General features: G+C 38.9%; 1 protein-coding gene across 1 annotated transcript; it reads left to right on the top strand.

Annotated features, from left to right (window-relative positions):
- The first annotated feature begins 13,476 nt into the window (after positions 1-13,476).
- LOC121379711 (alpha-L-fucosidase-like) lies at positions 13,477-21,821 on the top strand. The gene is made up of 4 exons (XM_041508361.1): positions 13,477-13,513; positions 15,297-15,429; positions 19,142-19,312; positions 21,274-21,821. Exons 1-4 carry the CDS (start codon positions 13,477-13,479, stop codon positions 21,527-21,529), a joined length of 597 nt encoding a protein of 198 aa, XP_041364295.1. The 3' UTR covers positions 21,530-21,821.
- The last annotated feature ends 2,224 nt before the right edge of the window (positions 21,822-24,045 follow it).

The raw sequence follows: 24,045 nt of genomic DNA, 5'->3' as shown, positions 1-24,045 counted from the left end.
TTTTTCTCTTTGATCGCCAGACTTACTGACGCCATCGTCGCCAAATCACGGTTGTAAAAACCGCACTCGCAGAGGTATTACGTAAATACTCGCCACATGGCCTCCGCACCTGGCTAAGTGTGTACGGTCGCGCGGAGGTATTACGTAACCAAGTGCACACGACCCTCTAAAACAATTAACATCGCCACAGGCGAAAAGATAATTACGAGCATGTACCGTCACACACCCCCACCTCAAAAGGGATATTTCCTCTACTTTAGGAATAGGGAAATATACTACATTAAAACAAAAGTGCGTTAACCGACGCATCCGGGCATTATAACACATGTAATAATAAGGTGACTACCAGTAATGACACTGAGTCTCTGAGTCCCTGGTATACAAATAAAATATATCAGAACAAAACAGAAATCAAGAATGTCAACACATTATCATAACGTTCAACTTCGGGACAGGGCATCAGCGATTACATTGGATGTGCCCTTGATATGTTCAATGGTAATTGGGTATTCTTGTAGAAGAAGACTCCATCTCAAAACTCTCTGATTGGAGGCTTTCATTAGGATGGTCCAGTCCGTCTTCGTCTTCCTGGAACAGCACTGATCCAGCTCCCACGTCACTGGCATCCACAGCTAGCTAGAACGGCATTCGGTAGTCTGGTGCTGCCATCACGGGAGACGAGTAGCGCATCTGCTTGAGACGGTTGAATGACTTCTCGCATTCACCTGACCACTGGAACTTCGTTTCTTTCTTTTTCAGTGTCGCACGTTTTCCAGGTTTTCTCCGATAGGCATGCTGTCGAATCGGTGTAGCGTTGGGTTCCAGGCGCACATCCTGGCTTAAGGTATTAGTAACCGTTGGAATGTTCTGACAAATGGAAATATTGTCTTGTTTCGACGTAGTCAACTTGGCTCGCTGGGGGCTCAAGTCTGCTAGAATCTGGCTGTTGGCCAACTTGACCTCTGCAGTCTTGACGCCATCACAGGAAATTGAGTGACTCTCAGTTTGGACCGGTAACTCTGGAACTATCGGCAGTCTGTCAAAATAACCTTTTAGCAAATTGATGTGACAATACCTACTTTTCCTAACCCTATCAGGAGTGTTTATCACATACCCTGTCTCATTAACCCGTTTGTGCACAACATAGGGCCCGAAATACCTGTTCTGCACAGAACCCTGTTTAGTGGGAAGGTACAGCAGCACTTTATCCCCTGGTTTAAATTCCCGACTCTTAGCCTTCCTATCAAAGACTGATTTTATTTTGCTCTGAGCATAGCTCAGTTGCTTCCTATCCTTTCTATCTCTATCTCTCTTATTCATTAATACTCCCTTGTCCACAGTTAACAAGGTAGTGCGAGCTGCCAACAATTTTGGATCAGCCCCCTGCTCTAGAATTAACTCTTGTCTATTACAAGGTAAATCCCCTCTATCAAACACAACTGGTTCAATTCCCCTCTGCGGGAGATCAACAGGTACCACCACATTTAATTCCTCAGTTGACTTATCTACCATTTTACTCATCCACTCCAATTTCATGGCTCACACACGTATCAGACAAATCACAAATATCCTCTAGGTCCCGTGCTAACCTACTGGCCATAGCCCTAGTCTTTACACACGCAGGATATTTAATCTCATCAACCTCACACTCTTCTATTGGTAAAGGGCTGTCTTTAATTAACAATTGGTCACATTTTGGCTGACAACACTGACTAGTCAAATCATTACCCAACAAAACTCCTATGTTTTCAACAGGCAAGTCCTTCACAACACCCATAATGACTGGTCCCGTCACAAACTTCGAACACAAGAAAACGTTATGTAACCGAACAACAATTTTTTCTCCAGTAACCGAGGTTATAGCCAAACTACGTCCTGTATCTGAATTATCTATACCAGCTAAACACTCTTGCGTGATCAAACTCTGACTACACCCGGTATCTCTATAGATTGATATAGCCTTAGGATTCAATTCTTGTTTCACATCACAAACCATACCAGTGGACACATACGGGTTTACCTTCTCTGCCATGAGACTAACCATTAACTCTCTCGCTAACGGAGCTGACCTCACTAAACCGACCACGTGCGCATTATCGCGTTTCCTTTTAAAACAGTCCCCGACAAGATGGTTATCCTTTTTACAGTAACTGCAATGTGGACGAAAAGTTCGTGCATTGGCTGATAATGCAGGCCTATCCTTACTTTGCCCACCAGGTGCATTCCTTGCCTGACTAGCTGACCAACTAGATGACTCTCCCCGATAGCTACTTTCCCGGGAAAAACCTGGCTGAAATTTCTTCTTATCACCCTGTTGTAAAGAGCTACCCTGTACTGCCTGAGCTTTGTGTATTAACACGTAATCATCTGCCACTATGCCTGCCTCCTCTATCCTTTTGACATCACGATCCTCTAAATGAATACGTAAGCTAACTGGTAATCCATTTTTAATGTCCTGTAAGATCAACAACTCCCGTAACTCGGTATATGACTCTACCTGATGAGAAACAACCCATTTATCAAACATCCCTGCCTTCTTAGCCACAAACTCACTATAAGACTGACCCTGCGTTTTTGTCAACTCGCTATACCGTAAACGATAATCCTCAGGTCGTAATTCATACGCCCTCAACACTGCCGCCTTAACTAGGTCGTACTGACTTGCTCGCTCATCACTCATTGAATTATAAGCTACACTAGCCTTCCCCTTAAACTTAGACACGGCTAACAATGTCCACTTAGACTGCGGCCAATTTAGCTGCTTAGCGGCCCGTTCAAAAAGTTGGAAGAACATATCTACCTCCTGGTCATCAAATACAGGCACTGATCTATAAGCCTCCGACATGTTAAAACCATTTCCGGCTTCTCGTCTGACTTATTCAGTATTCAACTTTAACTCATGTTCCACCTTTAATTTTGCTAACTGGAATTCTCTATCTCTATCTCTATCTTCTCTATCCCTCTCTTCTCTCTCTCTCTCTCTCTCTCTCTCTCTCTCTCTCTCTCTCTCTCTCTCTCTCTCTCTCTCTCTCTCTATCCCTCTCTCTATCCCTCTCTCTGTCTCTCTCTCTCTCTTCTCTCTCCCTCTCTCTATCTTCTCTATCTCTATCTTCTCTATCTCTATCTTCTTTCTCTGTATCCCTCTCTTCTTTTTCTCTCTCTCTATCTCTCTCTCTCTATCTCTCTCTTCTCTCTCTCTATCTAACGCACGTTCTTCTCTTTCGTATTCAAGCTTTTTAAAAGCTAATTGTTGTTCCACACTTAACTCATTTATCTCTATCTCTGGAACAATCTCACTGTCTTCCATAACAGGACTATCACCAAAAACTTCCTGGATAATAATTGTCTTTATATCACCTAAGGTTTTAGCTGATGTTAAATCAATTTCTCGCTCACCCGCGATTTCAACTAACTCGGCCTTACGTGCTCGCTTAATCTCCACTACACTGAGCGTAGGCCTATCCAGCAAATTCTTATCCATGTTTAGATATGACGCACTTATTATTAATTAATTTTCTAGTGAACAACGTTGCTACTTCTACTAAATTTGTAAAAATAATTTATAAAGCCCCCATTTACAAACAATACTTTTTTAAAATATGCATGTCCCGTTTCAGATCCGAGACGAGCACCCCAATTTTTCTCTCTGCTGTCACGGGGATTCTATAATACCCGTAACTGAATAAAACACGATTATCCAAATCTCTCTCCTAACTGTATATCTATTAGATCTCTCTGTAACGGGCAGTTCAAAACCGCTTTGGCTCGTCTAGGTATGATCAGAGATAAGATCTTATATAAAGTATATATTATTATAGCACGTTTAGTTCACTAGAAAACACAACAAAAACACAATACACTTTGGAATCTGTATTAACCTACGCTGACAAATGTACAGCCGCAGTAGTTAATTAATAACAACAATAATAACAACCCAGAACTGATCACTTAATTAGTTAATCTCTAGGTGTCTAGTTTACACAATATGCTAATCACTTCACCGTGACACAACACCCACACGTGTAATAATTGAGAAACGCTTCCAGGGGAACTTAATTAATAAAGGAATTACAGCTCTATTCCTAACTGGTTAATTTTTAATTAACCCTAACTACTCGTTCAATAACGTGTGATAATTGAGAAACGCTGCCAGGAGAACTTAATTAATAAAGAAATTACAACACTATTCCTAACTGGTTAATTTTTAATTAACCCTTAACTACTCATTCAGTAACCTTGTAACACAAAATTAATACTGGTACCTATCACAATAAAGACAATAACCTACAGTTTACCTAGGTCTTCTAGGATGACTGGCTAAGCTTTATATTACCAAATACTCGTATAAATTTAGAACAAAAAAGTCTACGATTTACTTCGTCAGATGACCGAAGACACTGTCTAAAGAATATTGGTATAATACAGTATTAAAATATTTAAAGTCACATCAATCACATCAAGGTTATACACAGAGCAGAAAATATATATTTACCAAAGTCCCGTCTGAACTAATATAGATCGTTCAGTGGACGACGTCCGTGATCCCCTGGAGCCTTCCTAGTTCTCCTCGATATATCTAAAACACTAGCTATTTATTATAAAATCAGAATATCGCCTGGGGGTACAAGGCGGTCCCCCCCCCCTATCAAGTGATATATCCCCAACTCCCAGAGACGCATTTTTCTCTTTGATCGCCAGACTTACTGACTCCATCGTCGCCAAATCACGGTTGTAAAAACCGCACTCGCAGAGGTATTACGTAACTACTCGCCACATGGCCTCCGCACCTGGCTAAGTGTGTACGGTCGCGAAGAGCATGTACCGTCACAATGCTCTTTTTTTTCTACTACCCTCGCCCTCCTAAAAGTATACATCAATAATGTTTTTGTAAAGGATATTGTTCGCTTGTTTTTTAATGTGTATGCTGGCAATAACCTCTTCTCCCTCCCCCTCAACCCAGTGTATCATAAGTATGTTTCTGGCAATGTAGATAATAATGAATCAATTCTTTTTATTTTACCTCTATATTTCAATACTTTGTCAGCTAGTTGTAAATCACAGTTTAGACCGAAGTGAAAAGAATACAAATTGTGTGAACTTCCTCTGAAGCAGCAAGAAAATCATCTTTCATTATAGAGCCAGGCCAAGAAGATTGTAGAGTTCCAATACCAGTCTGGGCCCACCCAGTCCCCATCAGACCACAACAGATCAGACTCGTACTTGTTTACATTACAGAGCCAGGCCAAGAAGATCAGGCTCGTACTTGTTTACCAGTTCATTCAGCTCGGGGAGAATCTTTCTCTGTGAAATAAACATCATTCCGGTTACCAAATATCATACTGATTGACAAGTTCATACAGCCTGGGAAGAGTCTTTCTGTGTGAAATAAATATCATACCGGTTACCACATATGATACTGATTGACAAGTTCATAGAGCTCGGGGAGAATCTTTCTCTGTGAAATAAACATCATACCGGTTATCACATATGATACTGATTGACCAGTTCATACAGCTCGGGGAGAGTCTTTCTCTGTGAAATAAACATCATACCGGTTACCACATATGATACTGATTGACAAGTTCATAGAGCTCGGGGAGAATCTTTCTCTGTGAAATAAACATCATACCGGTTATCACATATGATACTGATTGACCAGTTCATACAGCTCGGGGAGAGTCTTTCTCTGTGAAATAAACATCATACCGGTTACCACATATGATACTGATTGACCAGTTCATACAGCTCGGGGAGAGTCTTTCTCTGTGAAATAAACATCATACCGGTTATCACATATGATACTGATTGACAAGTTCATACAGCTCGGGGAGAGTCTTTCTCTGTGAAATAAACATCATACCGGTTACCACATATGGTACTGATTGACAAGTTCATACAGCTCGGGGAGAGTCTTTCTCTGTGAAATAAACATCACACCGGTTACCACATATGATACTGACTGACACGTTCATACAGCTCGGGAAGAGTCTTTCTCTGTGAAATAAACATCACACCGGTTACCACATATGATACTGACTGACACGTTCATACAGCTCGGGAAGAGTCTTTCTCTGTGAAATAAACATCATACCGGTTACCACATATGATCCTGATTGACCAGTTGATACAGCTCGGGGAGAGTCTTTCTCTGTGAAATAAACGTCATACCGGTTACCACAGACAGACAGACAGACAGACAGACAGACAGAGAACAGAGACAGAGACAGAGACATACATACAGACAGACAGACAGACAGACAGACTGTGTCCCAAATCGAGACCCAAAACATATGAACGAAAAAATGTACGCTACCATAACGTCACGTAATGTTCTTGATTTTGAAATTTCTAAATACAGATGGCCGCATAATAATTTTTTGCCTAAAATAATGACCCCTTGTACCACCCCCTATCCCTCCATGCGCCCCACCTCTCTGTCTCCCTCGCTATCTCTCTTTGTCTCCCTCTCTGTCTCTCTCCCTCTCTGTCTGTCTGTATGTCTGTCTGTCTGTCTGTCTGTCTGTCTGTCTGTCTGTCTCTCTCTCTCTCTCTCTCTCTCTCTCCTCTCTCTCTCTCTCTCTCTCTCTCTCTCTCTCTCTCTCTCTCTCTCTCTGGGCGGGACGTAGCCCAGTGGTAAACCGTTCGCTCGATGCGCGGTCGGTCTGGGATCGATCCTCGTCGGTGGGCCCATTGGGCTATTTCTCGTTCCAACCAGTGCACCACGACTGGCATATCAAAGGTCTCTCTCTCTCTCTCTCTCTCTCTCTCTCTCTCTCTCTCTCTCTCTCTCTCTCTCTCTCTCTCTCTCTCTCTCTCTCTCTCTCTCTCTCTCTCTCTCTCTCTCTCTCTTTTTGTTGACAACACCCCTACAAGCACTAAAACAAAATAAATAAATAATTATAATATTAAAAAACCCCGCAAAACAAACCCAGACACACAAAGAAAACATCTTAAACCTCAGTTTTTAAATTTATATTTTATTGTTAATAAAAAATAAAGTTTAAAGTTTGTTATGTTTAACACACCACTAAAGCACATTGTCATTGATTTATTAATGATCAGATACTGGATGTAAAACATATGGTAATTTTGACATATAGTCTTAGAGAGGATACCTGCTACATGTTTTCATTAGTAACAAGGGATTTTTTATATGCACCATCCAGACAGGATAGCACATACCGGTACCATGCCTTTTGATATACCAGTCGTGCTGCACTGGCAGGAATGAGAAATAGCCCAATGAGCCCACCGACGGGGATTAATCCCAGGCGGACCACGCATCAAGGAGGCGATTTAACACTGGGTTACGCCCCGCCCCTTAATGGAAGATAAGGACATTTGAAAGTTTTCTCTTGACCTTACAAGGATTTATCCATGTGAACATAGGCCCCTTTCAAAAAGATTGTTTGTTTTGTTTTATGACACCACTAGAGCACATTGATTAATTAATCATTGGCTATTGGATGTTAAACATATGGTAACTCTAACATAAGAGTCTTAGAGAGGAAACCCGCTACATTTTTCCATTAGTAGCAAGGGATCTTTTATATCATGCACTCTCCCACAAACAGGAAAGCACATACCATGGCTTTCAGACAGTTGTGGTGCACTGGTTGGAACGAGAAAAATTTAAATCCTAATCAGTTGAATAGGTTCTCAGAGGTGATTCGATTCTACGACGCAAGCACCTCAAGCGAGCTCTCTACCGACTGAGCTAAATCCCACCCATTTCCCAAAAAAGATATCACACTGTCCACCCCCCCATCCCCCCCCCACCAAAGAAGATATCAGTGAAAATTCTCAATATATATATCATTATATTTAATTATGTCTGTTCTAATAAGTGAATTTAACAGTACTTAGTGTACTGCATGCTGAAAACATATCCCAAGTATGATTTACTTGTGCTAATTTTCCCATTGCCATCGGACATGGGATCCAGGTGAAATATCCTGGATAAAAACCAAGCCTTTCGCTAAACACCACTTCATAAATCTCATCCTTACGCCATACACCACTTCATAAATCTCATCCTTACGCCCCATACCATTTCATAAATCTCATCCTTATGCTCTACACCACTTCATAAATCTCATCCTGGATAAAACCAGGCCTTACACCCCACACCACTTCATAAATCTCATCCTGGATAAAACCAGGCCTTACACCCCACACCACTTCATAAATCTCATCCTGGATAAAACCAGGCCTTACACCCCACACCACTTCATAAATCTCATCCTTACGCTCAACACCACTTCATAAATCTCATCCTTAGAGCCACACCACTTCATAAATCTCATCCTGGATAAAACCAGGCCTAACGCCCCACACCATTTCATAAATCTCATCCATAGAGCCACAGTTTTTGAAAACCATATATTAATCAGAATGTATTCTATTGACATTTGTTTTTTGTTTTGTTTTGTTTTGCAGGTATGTGGTTCACATGACCAAACACCATGAAGGTTTCACAAGTTGGCCATCCAAATATTCATTTAACTGGAATGCTATGGATGTGGGCCCTAAAGGTAGTACTAAACCAAATAACTTTCGGCTTGGTCAAAGTTCGAGGTGCACCCAACGTTTGATAGAGAAGTGAACACCACAAGTCCTGTGATTGGTTATAAATGTGAGTGTGTTGGTTGTAAAAAATAATAGTTTCATCTGGGTAAAAAAAAGGTGCAATTTTATTTCATCTAGTACCAATGTGTCAATTAGCCTTGTGCTTGAAACATGTATGGGGTACCTGTAAAAAAAAGTACTCGAATTTTGTGCGAAACTAGGGTAGTCATAGTCGTTACCCGTTATCTCAGAAACAAGCAGCTTGACCCCCATTTCTTTCTGATTCACTTTAAGTGTAAGGGGTGGTAGTATTTATATCCGTGGCGTTTATGTCGGTTGATACGTTGCAGGTAGGAGTTTTAGCCACATATGTTACTATTGTCGTCTATGGGATTGGATTTGGTAGTATACACCCTATAGCACATAGTCAGTGCATAATGAAAAATATTATGATTTTGTCATTTTATTTAATTAAACTATACTGGTTGATTAATTAGCCATCACTGGATCATGCAAGTTCACAATGACCTTGACCGTGACAATAATCTCTGTACATGGCTCTGAATGGAGTTTGAATCAAAGTTAGCACTGAAGAAAAGTTGGTTTTGGCCTATAATTCATACTGTAAAGATTTCAATAATTTCTTTTTACATGGTATTTGACTTGCCATATACAACTGCTCTTAAATATGGTATTATATATAGGCAACCTGGACTAAGGTTTTAATAGCAATTTATTTTTATATCAAAAATAGCATGTGCCAATAGTGGGTTAATGTCTTTAGTTTCCATTAACATTGTTAATTTTTTATGTATGAAATTCTGAAAACTCAAATTTGTAAAGAAGGTGATATTTGTTGTAATTTTGACATATTTATAGGGTGCTAAGTTATATTTTAGACAAATTTGTAGTTTTACGCAAAATTTAAAGTAAATTTGAAGAAAAACTTTACCAAAAACATAATTAAATTTGTTGTCACTATTGTGCCTTCTGTTCTTATTTGTACATAACAATAAGGTTGCTAAACATATACTTCGATCTCCAGATCATTTTTTTTCTCTTAATAATCACTTAGTTAGCTCTCATGAAAAGCATTTTGAGTTTATACTAGATTCAGAACCAATTTTTTCAGATTTGATTATCTGCCTTGGATTAAGTTGATAATTTATTTTATTGTTAAAGCTGTTTTACCTAATGTTACTAGCTAAATAAAATGCTGGATTACAGATTGTATGAATACATCTAATGTACATATTGCATTCATCCGGATTAGAAAATAATGCAAGAAAATAGATGTTCGGGTAATTTTGTCATTTAAAAATAGTTTTTTTCAGTAATTAATCAAAAATAAATGTGTTAAAGCTGCATGATTATTCCAGATATCACAACTATTAAAACCTCCAACTACAGTAGGCTATAAATAAAATATACTCAGGAATATTGGTGGCTGCCAATGGTTTTGATGGTTCATTATGAAAATCAGCATGGCTGATGGATTTGAAATTCCCACACCTGGTAACTTGAAGACACCCACACCCAGCATACAGGATTTCCTCCCAACACTAATGTTCAGGACATTAAGTCATTACTTCATACAGGTACAGTCATGTTTGTGTTTCCTTCCTCAGACAGTGTATTTTTTTAATACTGATATTTCTTTGATGTGCCTGTTAAGGTCTTCATAATCTAGGGGTCAATCAAGTGCATGTGTTTTAATGGAATTCTTTAAAGGGGTAGAGGTACTCTGACTATCTTTGTTGTCTCTACATATATACCTGAGTACACACACCCAAATGAAAGTAAATATCTTCAGGAGTTTTATTTTAAAACATTTTGTTGTTTAATGTGACATATTGCATTTGTACAAAACTATATGCAATATATATGCTTTTTTAGGTGTACATTATATTAGGTTGCACTGTAGAAACAACAGTTTCAGTGAGGTTGTCAGTTTATGTCAGAATACACCAGATCCTGGTTGTCATAAAGAAACATAGCTGGACACGTTTTGAAAAATTTATGTTATCAGTATAGGTAGTACTAAACCAAATAACTTCCGGCTGGGTCAAAGTTCGAGGTGCACCCAACTTTTGATAGAGAAGTGAACACCACAAGTCCTGTGATTGGTTATAAATGTGAGTGTGTTGGTTGTAAAAAATAATAGTTTCATCTGGGTAAAAAAAAGGTGCAATTTTATTTCATCTAGTACCAATGTGTCAATTAGCCTTGTGCTTGAAACATGTATGGGGTACCTGTAAAAAAAAGTACTCGAATTTTGTGCGAAACTAGGGTAGTCATAGTCGTTACCCGTTATCTCAGAAACAAGCAGCTTGACCCCGATTTCTTTCTGATTCACTTTAAGTGTAAGGGGTGGTAGTATTTATATCCGTGGCGTTTATGTCGGTTGATACGTTGCAGGTAGGAGTTTTAGCCACATATGTTACTATTGTCGTCTATGGGATTTGATTTGGTAGTATACACCCTAAACGGGATCTCGTAGGTTCGGAGTAAAGTATCATATATTTTATAGTATTTTACAATATTTGTTTCCTGGTATAAATGCAGTGTTAATTTACGTTTAGAAAAGGAAGACAAACATGTCCAGTATATCTATATTTTACAGTCATTTGCATTTGCCAAAAAGTAAAATAGTTAAACTATGACACTTCCTTTTTGTTTTAATACGAAGTACATATACATATACAAATTTAAAGTATGTTTTGTTTGATGACTAGAGCAGATTGATTAATTAATCATCGACTATTGCATGTCAAACATTTGGTAATTCTGACTGGTAGTCTTCTGAAGAAACCCGCTACATTTTTCCTTCAGAAGCAAATGATCTTGTATACCGGTATGCACCCCCCCCCCCCCCCTTCCTCCCATACAAGACAATACATAGCAAGACCTTTAATAAAACCTAGTCAAAGAATGGGTCCACTGAAGGGATTTGATCCTTTGACCCAAGCACTTCAGGCAAGCACTTTACTGACTGAGCTAGAAAAGTAGCTAAACATGAAAAAGTAGTAAAATTAAAAGAAAAGATCAAAACTGCAGTATGAAGTGCATATTTTAAATTTAATAAGTTCGAATATATTGTTAACTTTAATAATTTTCTTTATCTGACACATCATTTTTATTATTTCCTGTACATGGCTTTCATTGCTCATTATTTAGACAAAATGTCAAAGTAAGTCAAATATGCTATAAATTAAATAAGCTTTCCTTTTATTCATTAAAAATTGAGAATTTTGGTGAATATGTAAACACCAGAATGAATGTTAAGACACAAGTAGGGAAGTTATCTTAAAAGGATTTTTAAAAAATCAAGTTTGATTTAGTTTAACGACATCACTAGAGCACATTGATTTTTAATCATCAGCTATTGGATGTCAAATATTTTGTACTTTTGATATATAGTCTTAGAGAGGAAAGCCGCTACATTTTTCCATTAATAGCAAAGGATCTGTTATATGTACCATCCCACAAACAGGATAGCACTTACCACAGCCTTTGATATACCAGTGGTGGTGCACTGGCTGAAATGAGAAATAGCCCAATGGGCCCACTGACAAGGATCGATCCTAGACTGACTGTGCATCAAGCAAGTGCTTTACCACTTGGCTATGTGGGAAAACACAGTCAAAGCATTTCAACATCCATATTTTGGGGTGGTGTTGGGTTTGTTTTTTTGTGATGTTTTTTGGGGTGTGTGTGTATGTGTGTGGGAGGGGGGTGATTGGAGGGAGATGCAAACCAAGTATTTTATTTTATATTCAGAAGGTGGCTTTTATATTTACTGAAGATATATTTTTTAATTTCTTGAATTTCTTCCATGTTTGTCCACAGGTGCACTGGCTTCTGCAATTCGAAACCGAACCAACATTCACTTTGGTTTGTATCATTCTTTGTTTGAGTGGTACAACCCACTGTTTGAAGAGGACCAAGCTAATAAATTTCAGACGAATGACTTTGTTATGGTAAGGTATATACAAAATACATGTAGGCCTACATATATACTTTCAAGGCTTTATTTTTAGCCTCTTATCGGTCCAACCAGAGGAGACTATAGGTTTCTTCACCGTCCTTTTGTCTGTCTGTCTATCTGTCGTCCGTCCGTTTGTCTGTCTGTTCCACATATAGTTTTATTATGAATTGTTACAGATCAAGTTTGACTTTCATGGTGATTTGCTAATTTTTCAGAGTTATGGCCTTTGAGCTTATATATATACATGTAGTAGGAGATAAGAATAGTTGTTGGGCCCTGAAAATGCTTGTTTTTTTAAAGTACTATACAGAGAAATAATTGATCTTATTCAGCTAACATTGGGTGGATCTTTGCTTATACTGTCACTTTCCAGTAATTGTTCTCGATAATATTTGAATTTCAAACATAAGTTAAAACTAAATAATTTCCAGTTAGTAACTTTAAGAGTGGAAATAAACAAGATCATGGATCATGGAAATTGAAATGGTGGACCATGGTAGTCAATATCATGGTAATCAATTTCTTGGTAGTCAATATCATGATAATATGGTAATCAATTTCTGGGTAGTCAGTATGGTAATCATGGTAGTCAATATCATGGTAATCAATATCATGGTAATCAATATCATGATGATCAATATCATGATGATCAATATCATGATGAACAATATCTAGCTAGTCAGTATCATGATAATATGGTAATCAATTTCTAATGCAGCAAGGGATATTTTATATGCACATTCCCCACAGACAGGAAAGCACATACCTTGGCCTTTGACCAGTTGTGATGCACTGGTTGGAAAGAGAAACATCCCAATCAGTTGAATGGATCCACAACGATAGTTCGATCTTACGACGCAAGCACTGCGAGCGAACACTCAACAAAATGAGCTTAATCCTGCCGGAGTCTCAGGAGAATGATGGAGAGCGAGAGTGATAGCTCTCTGAAACAGCGAGGTCTTTGATTACCAGTGCTTAGTAACATCTCGTATAGGTTTTTCATAGACATTCAAAGCATTTGAGGCGGGCGGAGGGGGGGGGGGGGGGGGGGGTGGGGGGGGGGGGGGGGGGGGGGGGGGGAGCTGGACGTAGCCCAGTGGTAGTGCTCACCTGATGTGCAATCGATTTAGGATCGATTCCCGTCGGTGGGATCATTAGGCTAGTTCTTGCTCCAGCCAGTGCACCACGACTGGTGTAACAAAGACCGTGGTATGTACTATCCTGTCTGTGGGATGGTGCATATTAAAGATACCTTGCTGCTAATCGAAAAGAGTAGGCCATAAAGTGGCGATAGTGGGTTTCCTTTCTCAATATCTGTGTGGTTCATAACCATATTTCCGATGCCATGTAACAGAATAAAATGTGTTGAGTGCGTCGTTAAATGAAACATTTCCTTCCTTCCTTCAAAGCATTTGTCAAGAGTTAGTACTTTTGGCTTATCTGAAGGGATGTGTCTCTATAAATATTTGGAGCAATATTTCTCAAAATATAAAATATGAGAGGCAGGACGTATCCCAGTGGTAAAGTGTTCGCTTGATGCTCGATCAGTGTGGGATCAATCTCCTGTCGGTGGGCCCATTGGGCTATTTCTTGTTCCAATCAGTACACCTCAACTGGTATATCAAAGGCCATGATATGTGCTATCTTGTGTGGGATAGTGTATATAAAAGATGCCTTGCTACTAATTAGAAACATGCAGCGAGTTTCTTCTGATGACTACGAGTCAGAATGACGAAATGTTTGACATCCAATAGCCGATGATTAATTAATTGATGTGCTCTAGTGGTGTCGTTAAACAAAACAAACTTTAACTTTTGATTAATTTTGTTTTAGACATAAATTGATTAATTGTTCCATATCTACTAAAGTGAAATTCCTGTTCATTTATTCACTCATTTTAATTTAATTTTATGCTTATTTCGAAATAAAGTTCAAGCATACTCCCCTGGGCACACACTTCAGCATGGACTGATTGTCCAGGACAGTGTTTAATGGTTTATGTGTTAGTGTTCAGTGTGTGTAATGACCTTACTGAGTCCTTTAAACTTGCTCTGGATGGAAATTAGTACTGGTGTGTGAACCAAGTACCTGCAAGCCTTGATGCTGATGGCTTGACCTCCACACCACGAAGGCCAGTGATGGTCCTGTTCTAAGTGCTTGCATGATAAGATCGAATCACCTCAGTGAACCCATTTTCCTCAACCAGTGCACCACAACTGGTTTTCAAAGGTCATGGTATGTGCTGTGCTGTTGGTGAGAAAGTCCATATAAACTATCTAAACTATATGTCAGAATTACCAAATGTTTGACATCCACTAGCTGATGGTTAATAAATCAATGTGTGCTAGCGGTGTTGTTAAACTAAACAAACTAACTTTTGCTTGTTTAAACTGTATGTATGTGCCTACATGTTTATCCAATTAAGGTTCAGGCACTTCCGTTCCAAGCCTAATCTCTGGCATGGCCAGTGGTTGGACTTGGAACAGAAGAATATTTACTTTTTTTCGGGACAATTTTGCTTTTATTAACAAAAAACAGAAAAGAGTTAATTTAAAGCATCTGCCAAAAGATATAAGCTATAGTTGAAGTATAAATAATTTTTATGATGCAAAATTTACATCGGGCACATTAAAAAAATTTTTTTTTTTTAAATTACAAATTATTATTATTATAAAATTGTAATTTTGTAAGTACCCATTGTTTGCTTTACTAAACAGAAAGTCCTAATTTAGTTTTTCAGGCAAACTGCAGCCTCGGAAATGGGAGAACTGTATGAGTATTGACCGCTATTCCTGGGGATACCGCCGCCCCGCCACTGTGAACCAGCTTTACAGCATCGAGAATCTCATCGCAGTGCTGGTTGAAACTGTCAGGTAGTTTACCAGAACCATCGGACCCTACAGCCAGAATAAACCATCCCAGTCTTGTTTGGTACCTCAGTAATCTCATTTAAAGTCTAAATAGTCCATTTGTACATTGTACATCAGCCATCACATTATTCACAACAACCAAATGTTTGGTCAAGCAACTTGATTTTATAGCAAGTTGACCATCAGACAATTGATCAATGTTTTTCAAATCAGCAAAATTGTTACAACAAAGAAATATGCAACTTTCTCAGTTAACAGAATCCTCATCTAAAGATTGCTTCTCACAATTTTATTAACTAACTGTAAATTCCTTAGGGGTTGTCACGGGGATCCTATAATACCCGTAACTGAATAAAACACGATTATCCAAATATCTCTTCTAACTGTATATCTATTAGATCTCTCTGTATAGGGCAGTATAATACCCGAGTGGCTCGTCTCTATGTGTAATCAGAGATACGATCTTATATAAATATATAATATATAGCACGTTTAGTTCACTAGAAAACACAACAAAACACAATACACTTTTGAATCTGTATTAACACTACGCTGACAAATGTACTTGCCGCAGTAGTTAATTAACAACAACAAATAATAATAACCCAGAGCTAATCACTTAATTAGTTAATCACTAGGTGTCTAGTTTACACAATATTCTAATCACTTCACCGTGATACAACACACACACGTGTGATAATTGAGAAACGCTGCCAGGGGAACTTAATTAATAAAGGAATTACAACTCTATTCCTAACTGGTTAATTTTTAATTAACCTTTAACTACTCATACAGTAACCTTGTAATACAGAATTAATACTGATACCTATCACAATAAAGACAATAACCTACAGTTTACCTAGGTTCTCTAGGATGACCGGCTAAGCTTTATATTACCAAATACTCGTATGAAATATTAGACAGTGAAGCCTACAATTTACTTCGTCAGATTACCGGAAACACTGTCTAAATAATATTGGTATAATACAGAATTAACATATTTAAAGTCACATCAATCACATCAAGTTTATACAACCAGTCCAAACGGACAAACGTTCCCCGGAGGCCTTCCAATGTTTCTCCCGATATCTCTAAAATCCTATCTATTTATTCAAAATCTCAGAGACAGCGAATATCGCCTGGGGGCACAACGCGGTACCTCACCTATCATGTGATATTCCCACAACTCCCAGAGTCGGTATATTTTCTTAAATGGTCAGACTTACTGTCGCGAGTTCGCCAGAAATCCCCCGGTCATAAACCGCACTACCGGAGTTTTTACGTAACTACTGGCCACATGGCCTCCACACCTGGTCTAAGTGCATATTGGGACTGCACGACTACCACTGTCGCGCGGGGGTATTACGTAACCAAGCTGCACATGGCCCTCTAAAACAATTAACATCGCCACAGGCGAAAAGATAAGAGCAATAGTTGAAGTGCATCCTGCCTACTACATGCCGGGTCTAGCTCAGTCAGTAGGGCACTTCCCTGAGGTGCGTGCATCATAGGATCGAATCACCTCTGTAACTGTAAATTCCTTCGGGATTGTCTCTGTAAAGCTTTATTTTATATTTAATTTTTAATGATTTGGCTAGTTTCAGAATTGGTGGTTTAGGCAATGAGTGTATCTAGCCACCACATACTAATTAAAATTGTATTTCAACCATGCATATAACATATAGCATGTGGTAGACCTATGAAGCATCAAATCACTTCAGTAGACCCATTCTCTGATTGGGCTTTTTTCTGTCCCATCCAGTGCCCCATGACTGGTATTTCAAAGGCTGTGGTATGTGCTGTCCTGTCTGTGGGGGAAAGTGCATATAAAAGATCCCTTTCTGCCAATGAAAAAATGGAGCAGGTTTTTTCTAACATTATGTGTCAAAAGTTAAACCATTAGCCGATGATTGATAAATCCATGTGCTCTAGTGGTGTTTGACTGAGGTGTGATACGTCATAAGATGGATCATCCTAGATGGACTCCAGCCTTGGGATTTTCGAAGCTATCTTAGTGCGACGAAATTGTAAAACCATTGTACATGTGTAGGTAGGTTGTGACACCACTATACAGCACATGCCATTGTGACGTCATAACTTAGACGGTTTTACGATTTCGTAGGCTACGATTGCTTCGAAAATATGGGAGCAGATTTCCCCCCCCCCCCCCCCTGTCCCTGCAGTACTCCATGACTGGTATATCAGTGGCTTTGATATGTAATGTCCTGTCTATAGGGAAAATGCCTATAAAAGATCATTTGCTGCTTTTTTGGAAGAATAGCCTATGAGGTGATATTGGGTTTCTTCTCTCTCCTGACTAAGTACACCAGATAGCCGAGGTCTCATTAAACAAATATTCATTTCCTTTCACAGCCTGCATCAGAAGTGTGGGTGTGAGGGTAGCAGGGCACTAACCCCACTAACAACATCTTCATAAATCAAGGCTAATATTCGTTCCTCGTATTCAGCCTTGATACATGTCGTCAAGATTACTGATATCCACCGCTAGCGCCCTCTGTTGGAAGAAAATTTGTAACACCGAATATGTCCCTTACACGATGACATCGCTGACCAATCACAGCATCGGTAACATGTGACAATTTTTTTTAACATATCGTGACAAACACGACACGTTTCCACGGACGCTGACGCTGCCATCTTTGTTTACAATAACAAATGAATCTATAAGGAGCGTTGCGATTCGTTGCAATCAGATCTCATCGCATCCAATGAAATTTAAGCATTTTGTGGCACGATTTCTTGACAACATGTATCAAGGCTGAATACGAGGAACGAATATTAGCCTTGATTTATGAAGATGCACTAACAATGACGATTAGGCATTACACATTGGCTCCTCCCTCCAATTTATGACATCTTTCGACACCATGGTCTTTTCTGTTAATAAAAGTTTGTTTTGTTTAACAACACCGCTAGAGCTCATTGAATACTTAATCATCGGCTACTGGATGTCAATTCATTTGGTAATTCTGACTCGTCATCATCAGAGGAAACCTGCTACATTTTTCCTAATGCAGCAAGGGATCTTTTATATGTACATGCACTTTCCCACACAGAGGAAAGCACATACCATGACATTTGGCCAGTTGTGGTGCAGTGGTTGCAATGTGAAAAAAAAACCAATCAGTTGAATGGATCCACCGAGGTGGTTCGATCCTGCGACACAAGACACAGCACCTCAGGATAGCACTCAATTTACAGAGATAAATCCTGCCCAGGTTTTATATTAATAGAAGACATACATGTTGCAACCAGCGGTAGACATTCCATTCCTTTTGTTACTTAAACTATCATTTCTTGATTTATGGGGACAGGATCGAACCACCTCAGTGGATCCGTTCAACTGATATGGTTTTTTCTCGTTCCAACCAGTGCACCACAACTGGACAAAGGCCATGGTATGTGCTTTCCTGCCTGTGGGAAAGTGCATATAAAAGATCCTTTTCTGCATTAAGTGTCTGGGGCTTTCTTCACTAAACTCTCGCAACTTTGCGATCTCGCAGTACAATGTTAAAAGACTTACAAAGAGGATGCTTTGTTGTCCAGCAGAGCCTAAGAGAACTTTGTGAATAAGGCCCCAGAATTGCCAAATGTTTTACATCCAATAGCCGGTGATTAATAATCAATGTGCTTTAGAGGTGTCGTTAAACTCAAAACAAAACTCTTTTCTTGATTTACAAAGTTTGTTTTGTAGTTATGGAGGGAACCTACTTGTGGACGTGGGTCCCACATCCTACGGAACAATTGCACCAATTTTTGAGAAGCGACTGCGACAAATGGGATCATGGCTGGGTGTGAACGGTGATGCTATTTACGCCACCAAGCCATGGACATATCAAAACGACTCCATGACACCCAGGGTGTGGTAAGTACAGACCTGCTAAATAACCTGAGTAAATTTTTATGCAATTATCTCCCTTTAAATTTTATCTCAATCTACTTTTTATTGTATTATACTGACATGTAGAGAGAGTTGGGGAAAACGCATCTTCATAAATCAAGGCTTATATTCTTTCCTTGTATTCAACCTTGATACATGTAGTCAAGATTACTGATATCCACTACAAGCGCCCTCTGTTGGAAGAAAATTTGTAACACCGATTATGTCCCTTACACGATGACATCGCTGACCAATCACAGCATCGGTAACATATGAAAATCTTGAAAGCAATATCGAAAATTAACCGCCGAAACCTTTTTTTTAACATATCGTGACAAACATGACACGTTTCCACGGACGCTGACGCTGCCATCTTTGTTTACAATAACAAGGGAATCTATAAGGAGCGTTGCGATTCGTTGCAATCACATCTCATCGCATCCAATGAAATTTAAGCATTTTGTGGCACGATTTCTTGACGACATGTATCAAGGCTGAATACGAGGAACGAATATTAGCCTTGATTTATGAAGATGGGGAAAACAATATGAGACAACAGAAGGATGATTGGATGAGAGGAAGTTATCGGCACATACAGCAAGTTGTAACAGTTCAGAAATCATATGAGATGAGAGGTCGGGAAGGTCAAGTCCTGTTTTCCCCCAAGTGCTGGAACAAATGTTCGCATTCAGGCAAAAACGATGAAGACGTTTGGGCAAAGTGACCTGTCCTGAAAACTTTTCACCAAGTATTTCTAAAATTCTATTCACATTATTAGTCCTAATCTATACACAAATGTGTAGTTATTCATTTGGAACCCTATATGCATGTAGATGTTTGGTAATAGAGCAAAATGTGTGAATTAATTTTGGAAGGTATACACCTATACTCATTACGAACCTGAGTCATACTTTCATTCCATTTCAACTTATTTTCATGATTTTATTCAATAGAGGTTCAAGCACGCTGTCCTGGGCACACATCAGCTATCTGGGCTGTGGGTTAGTTGTTAATTGTCAGTAGTTAGTGAGAGAGAAGAGGGTGTAGTGGCCTTACACCTACCCATTGAGTAGTTAAAACTCTGGGTGGGAGCCGGTACAGGGCTGTGAACCATGTACCTACCAGCCTTATGTCTGATGGCTTAACCACGACACTACCGATGCCGGTAGTGTCGTACTGATCATACTGAGGGCCATATAACTGGAGCAGTCAACCATTTGGTCTAAGAACATCCTGGGTGGGCCTGCCTCTAATAACAACAGGGATTTATCCAGGCGTTTCTGCGAGTCTGAACATAGGCCCCTTCCCAAAAAAAAGTGGCACTGAAAATTCCCAATTTTATGCTAAAAATTCCCAATATATATAATTATGTCTGTTCTAATAAACATTGGGGTACTGTATCAATGAGTGACCTAAAAATGTATCCCAATTAGTATGATTGACTCACACTAATTTTCCCAGTCCCATAAGACATGGGACCCTGGCAAAACACCCTGGATAAATCAGGAATAGCTAACTTTGTAAAATAATACTTTGCAAAAATACAATCATGACCATTTCGGGGAACTTTATTATTTATTATTATTATTATTGTATTATTATTATTATTATTGTTATTATTATATTATTATTATTATTATTATTATTATTATTATTATTGTATTATTATTATTATTATTATTATTATTTTATTATTATTATTATTATTATTATTATTATTATTAATTACAAATTCTTCCAGAGTCCTCCTTTCTGTTCTGGTCACGTGACTGTAACTTCCTTCTTTTTCTCCTACGCCGATTTGTTTTGGGCGTCTTTTTTCCGTGCTCCAGTTTTTTCTTTGTTTACTTCATATAAATACTGTTAATGGCATTTACTGTTACGTTTGACACTAATCATTACATTATTAGTACCGTATTCTAATACATTAACATTCTTTATTACAGGTACACCAGCAAAACTGAGGCATCTGGAGTTGAAGTTTACGCCATCACTACAAAATGGCCGGAATCGATCCTCATATTGGGGGATCCACAGGTTGCCATGGATACAACAGTCAGTCTCCTTGGATACCCAGGAAGTCTGAAATACAAGCCGGGAGCGACCGGTGGAATTGAGATTTACGTACTACAGTTAACTATTACAAACATTCCTTGTGACTGGGCATGGACCTTTAAGATGGTCGGCCTGAAAAATGCTTAATTTATGGCTCAAGAATTGTTACTGTTTTCATGTTTTAATTTAATTACTTCGTAAGATTTATGTACCAATGTAGTACTGTTATGTATTACAGTTATATCATTCCATTTGTGTCGTTTCCTCTCTCAATATCTGTGTTGTCCTTAACCATATGTCTGATGCCATATAACCGTAAATAAAATGTGTTGGGTGCGTCATTAAATAAAACATTCCTTTTTTTTTTTCTCGAAGTGATAACTAATCATAGCCAATCAGATGGACAAATCGTAGATCTACGCATTTCGAGGGTAGCATTGGTATATGACAAGGTATAATATGTATTTTGCGAGAAATCTGTTTATTTCTTATTTTTTATTGTTAATTATGGTTAACCAGATTTAGGGTGACATGAGTATATATGTAAGGTGTAGGGTACATAAAACCATGTCTGTATAGTCATTTGGGAGAAATGTTTGTCTCACTTTAGAATAGACAGCACGAGGCAGACGAGGTGCTTGCCTTATCTGAAATTTTCCGAATCCCACGCCGCAATGCTCACGGCCTGCAGCCCTCCCCCTCAGTATCTGGGTTTGCTTTGGCTATGCCCCAGATAGTCTTTTATTTTTATTGTGTTTTGGTTAAACACATTTAGAGTCATACTGGCATGTGTTAAAACGTATATATGAATAGGTGTTATTTGGGAGAAATTTGGTGCACTGGGTACGGAATGGGGGGGGGGGGGGGGGGGGCTAGGGGCTTGTGGAAGCAAATTCATTTCTCGTTCCAGCCAGTGCACCACAACTGGTACAGGGCGAAGTGAGCCCAAACTTCGCTCTGACTAGCCTGACTTCGCCTTGCAAGTCACTGTAAGCCGAAATCTGTGTCACCTTTTTAAAAATAGTCATCACTTGCAATGTACACAATCACTGATGAATGGTGAAGAACGAGGAATATCTATTCATAGATAATAATTAAGTGTGAAGTGTCAGAGTTTGAAGAGAGACTGGCGCCACAAACTCATGCGACAGGCTCACAGACGGTCTAGCTCAGACAACACCCGTGTCTGGCACTAATAGTTGACCTAAACGTGCTACTGACTGTTGAAGCGAATGTGCTGGAAATTGTACAAGGGTGGGGATCTAGACTACAGCGAGTGAAATATTTTGGAGAGTTTGGGTCATGCTGTCCTACACACCCAGCGGCCACTTAAACTGGACCCCAAGTCGCTAAAGTGCCCGTGTTAAGCGGCCACTGCACATAAATTCTATAAAAAGTTTTTATTTTAAACAAGTGACAAGGTACAGCAGATAAGCAATTTTCACGGTGTATCAGTTAAGAAACTGTGACTGTGGAACGCATTTAATTGCCTCTGGGTAATCTACGCTTGGGTGCTGGGGTGTCGTTAAACAGTCATTCATTCATTCATTCTACGCTTGACTGTGGTAGATTAATCTACTTGGACAATACTCTGCTTGAAATAGTTATTAAATGAAATGAGAAGACAAACTTGCGAGAGAATGAATTCAAAATTAGTGCTTTTCAATTACAGTTCATTATTTTTAAAGAAGGCGACATGTGGAAAGGTGATTTAAAAAAACCCCAAAAACACCATAGAGTACATATCCACCAATTAGCAGTACAGACGGGTAAACAAAAACAAAAAATAAAAAATAAAAAATAGATTGTAAAAGTTGCACCTGCATTAACATAACTTCATTTTACGTATTTTATTCTTTGGATTAAAAATTCAAGTCTCCCTGTGGTTAAAAACTTGGCCCTATCTAAAGTTTCAGAGAGAAGTGACTTCGCTCTATGATTTTTACCTCGCGTGAGGCCTGCTGGTATATCAAATGAACTGCTCCTAGCTACCCTGTAATCAATTCAAAAACAGATGGGTAGTGGAGAAGCTTGCAAGGCTATTCACTTATATTCCAATACACACTAATACAATTTATGAATTGAAATTCTCCAATCACAAGTAATTGTGTCTGTAATGGCTCTGTTATTTTAGAGGGCGGAACATAGCCCAGTGGTAAAGTGCACACCTGATGTGCGGTCAGTCTAGGATCGATTCCCGTCGATGGGCCCATTGGACTATTTCTTGTTCCAGCCAGTGCACCGCGACTGGTATATCAAAGGCCATGGTATGTGCTATCCTGTCTGGGATGATGTATATAAAAGATCCCTTGCCACTAATGGAAAAATGTAGCGAGTTTGCTCTCTATGACTCAACTTCACCATATCTTTGACATCAATAGCCGATGATTAATAAATCAGTGTGCTCTAGTGGTGTCGTTAAACAAAATAAACACTGTTTTATTTTTTATTACCTTGCTTAATTAGTTACATAATTTTTTATTGTATAAATTTATTTGTGTAAACCCACATTTTATATTAAATGAATAAAGCAAACATATATATGTGATTATGATTTATATAAATCGCAATAGTTCTCACATAGATGTTATCAGTAATAGTCAAGTCTCAAGGGACCAGGTAACAAATTATGCTTTTAATCAACTCGACTTGGCCACCTTCTG

This window comes from Gigantopelta aegis, chromosome 8, assembly GCF_016097555.1.
Source record: "Gigantopelta aegis isolate Gae_Host chromosome 8, Gae_host_genome, whole genome shotgun sequence".
NCBI classification, from domain to species: Eukaryota; Metazoa; Mollusca; class Gastropoda; order Neomphalida; family Peltospiridae; genus Gigantopelta; species Gigantopelta aegis.
Note: the sequence above shows the minus strand (reverse complement) of the source record. Positions and strands in the feature narration are given on the sequence as shown.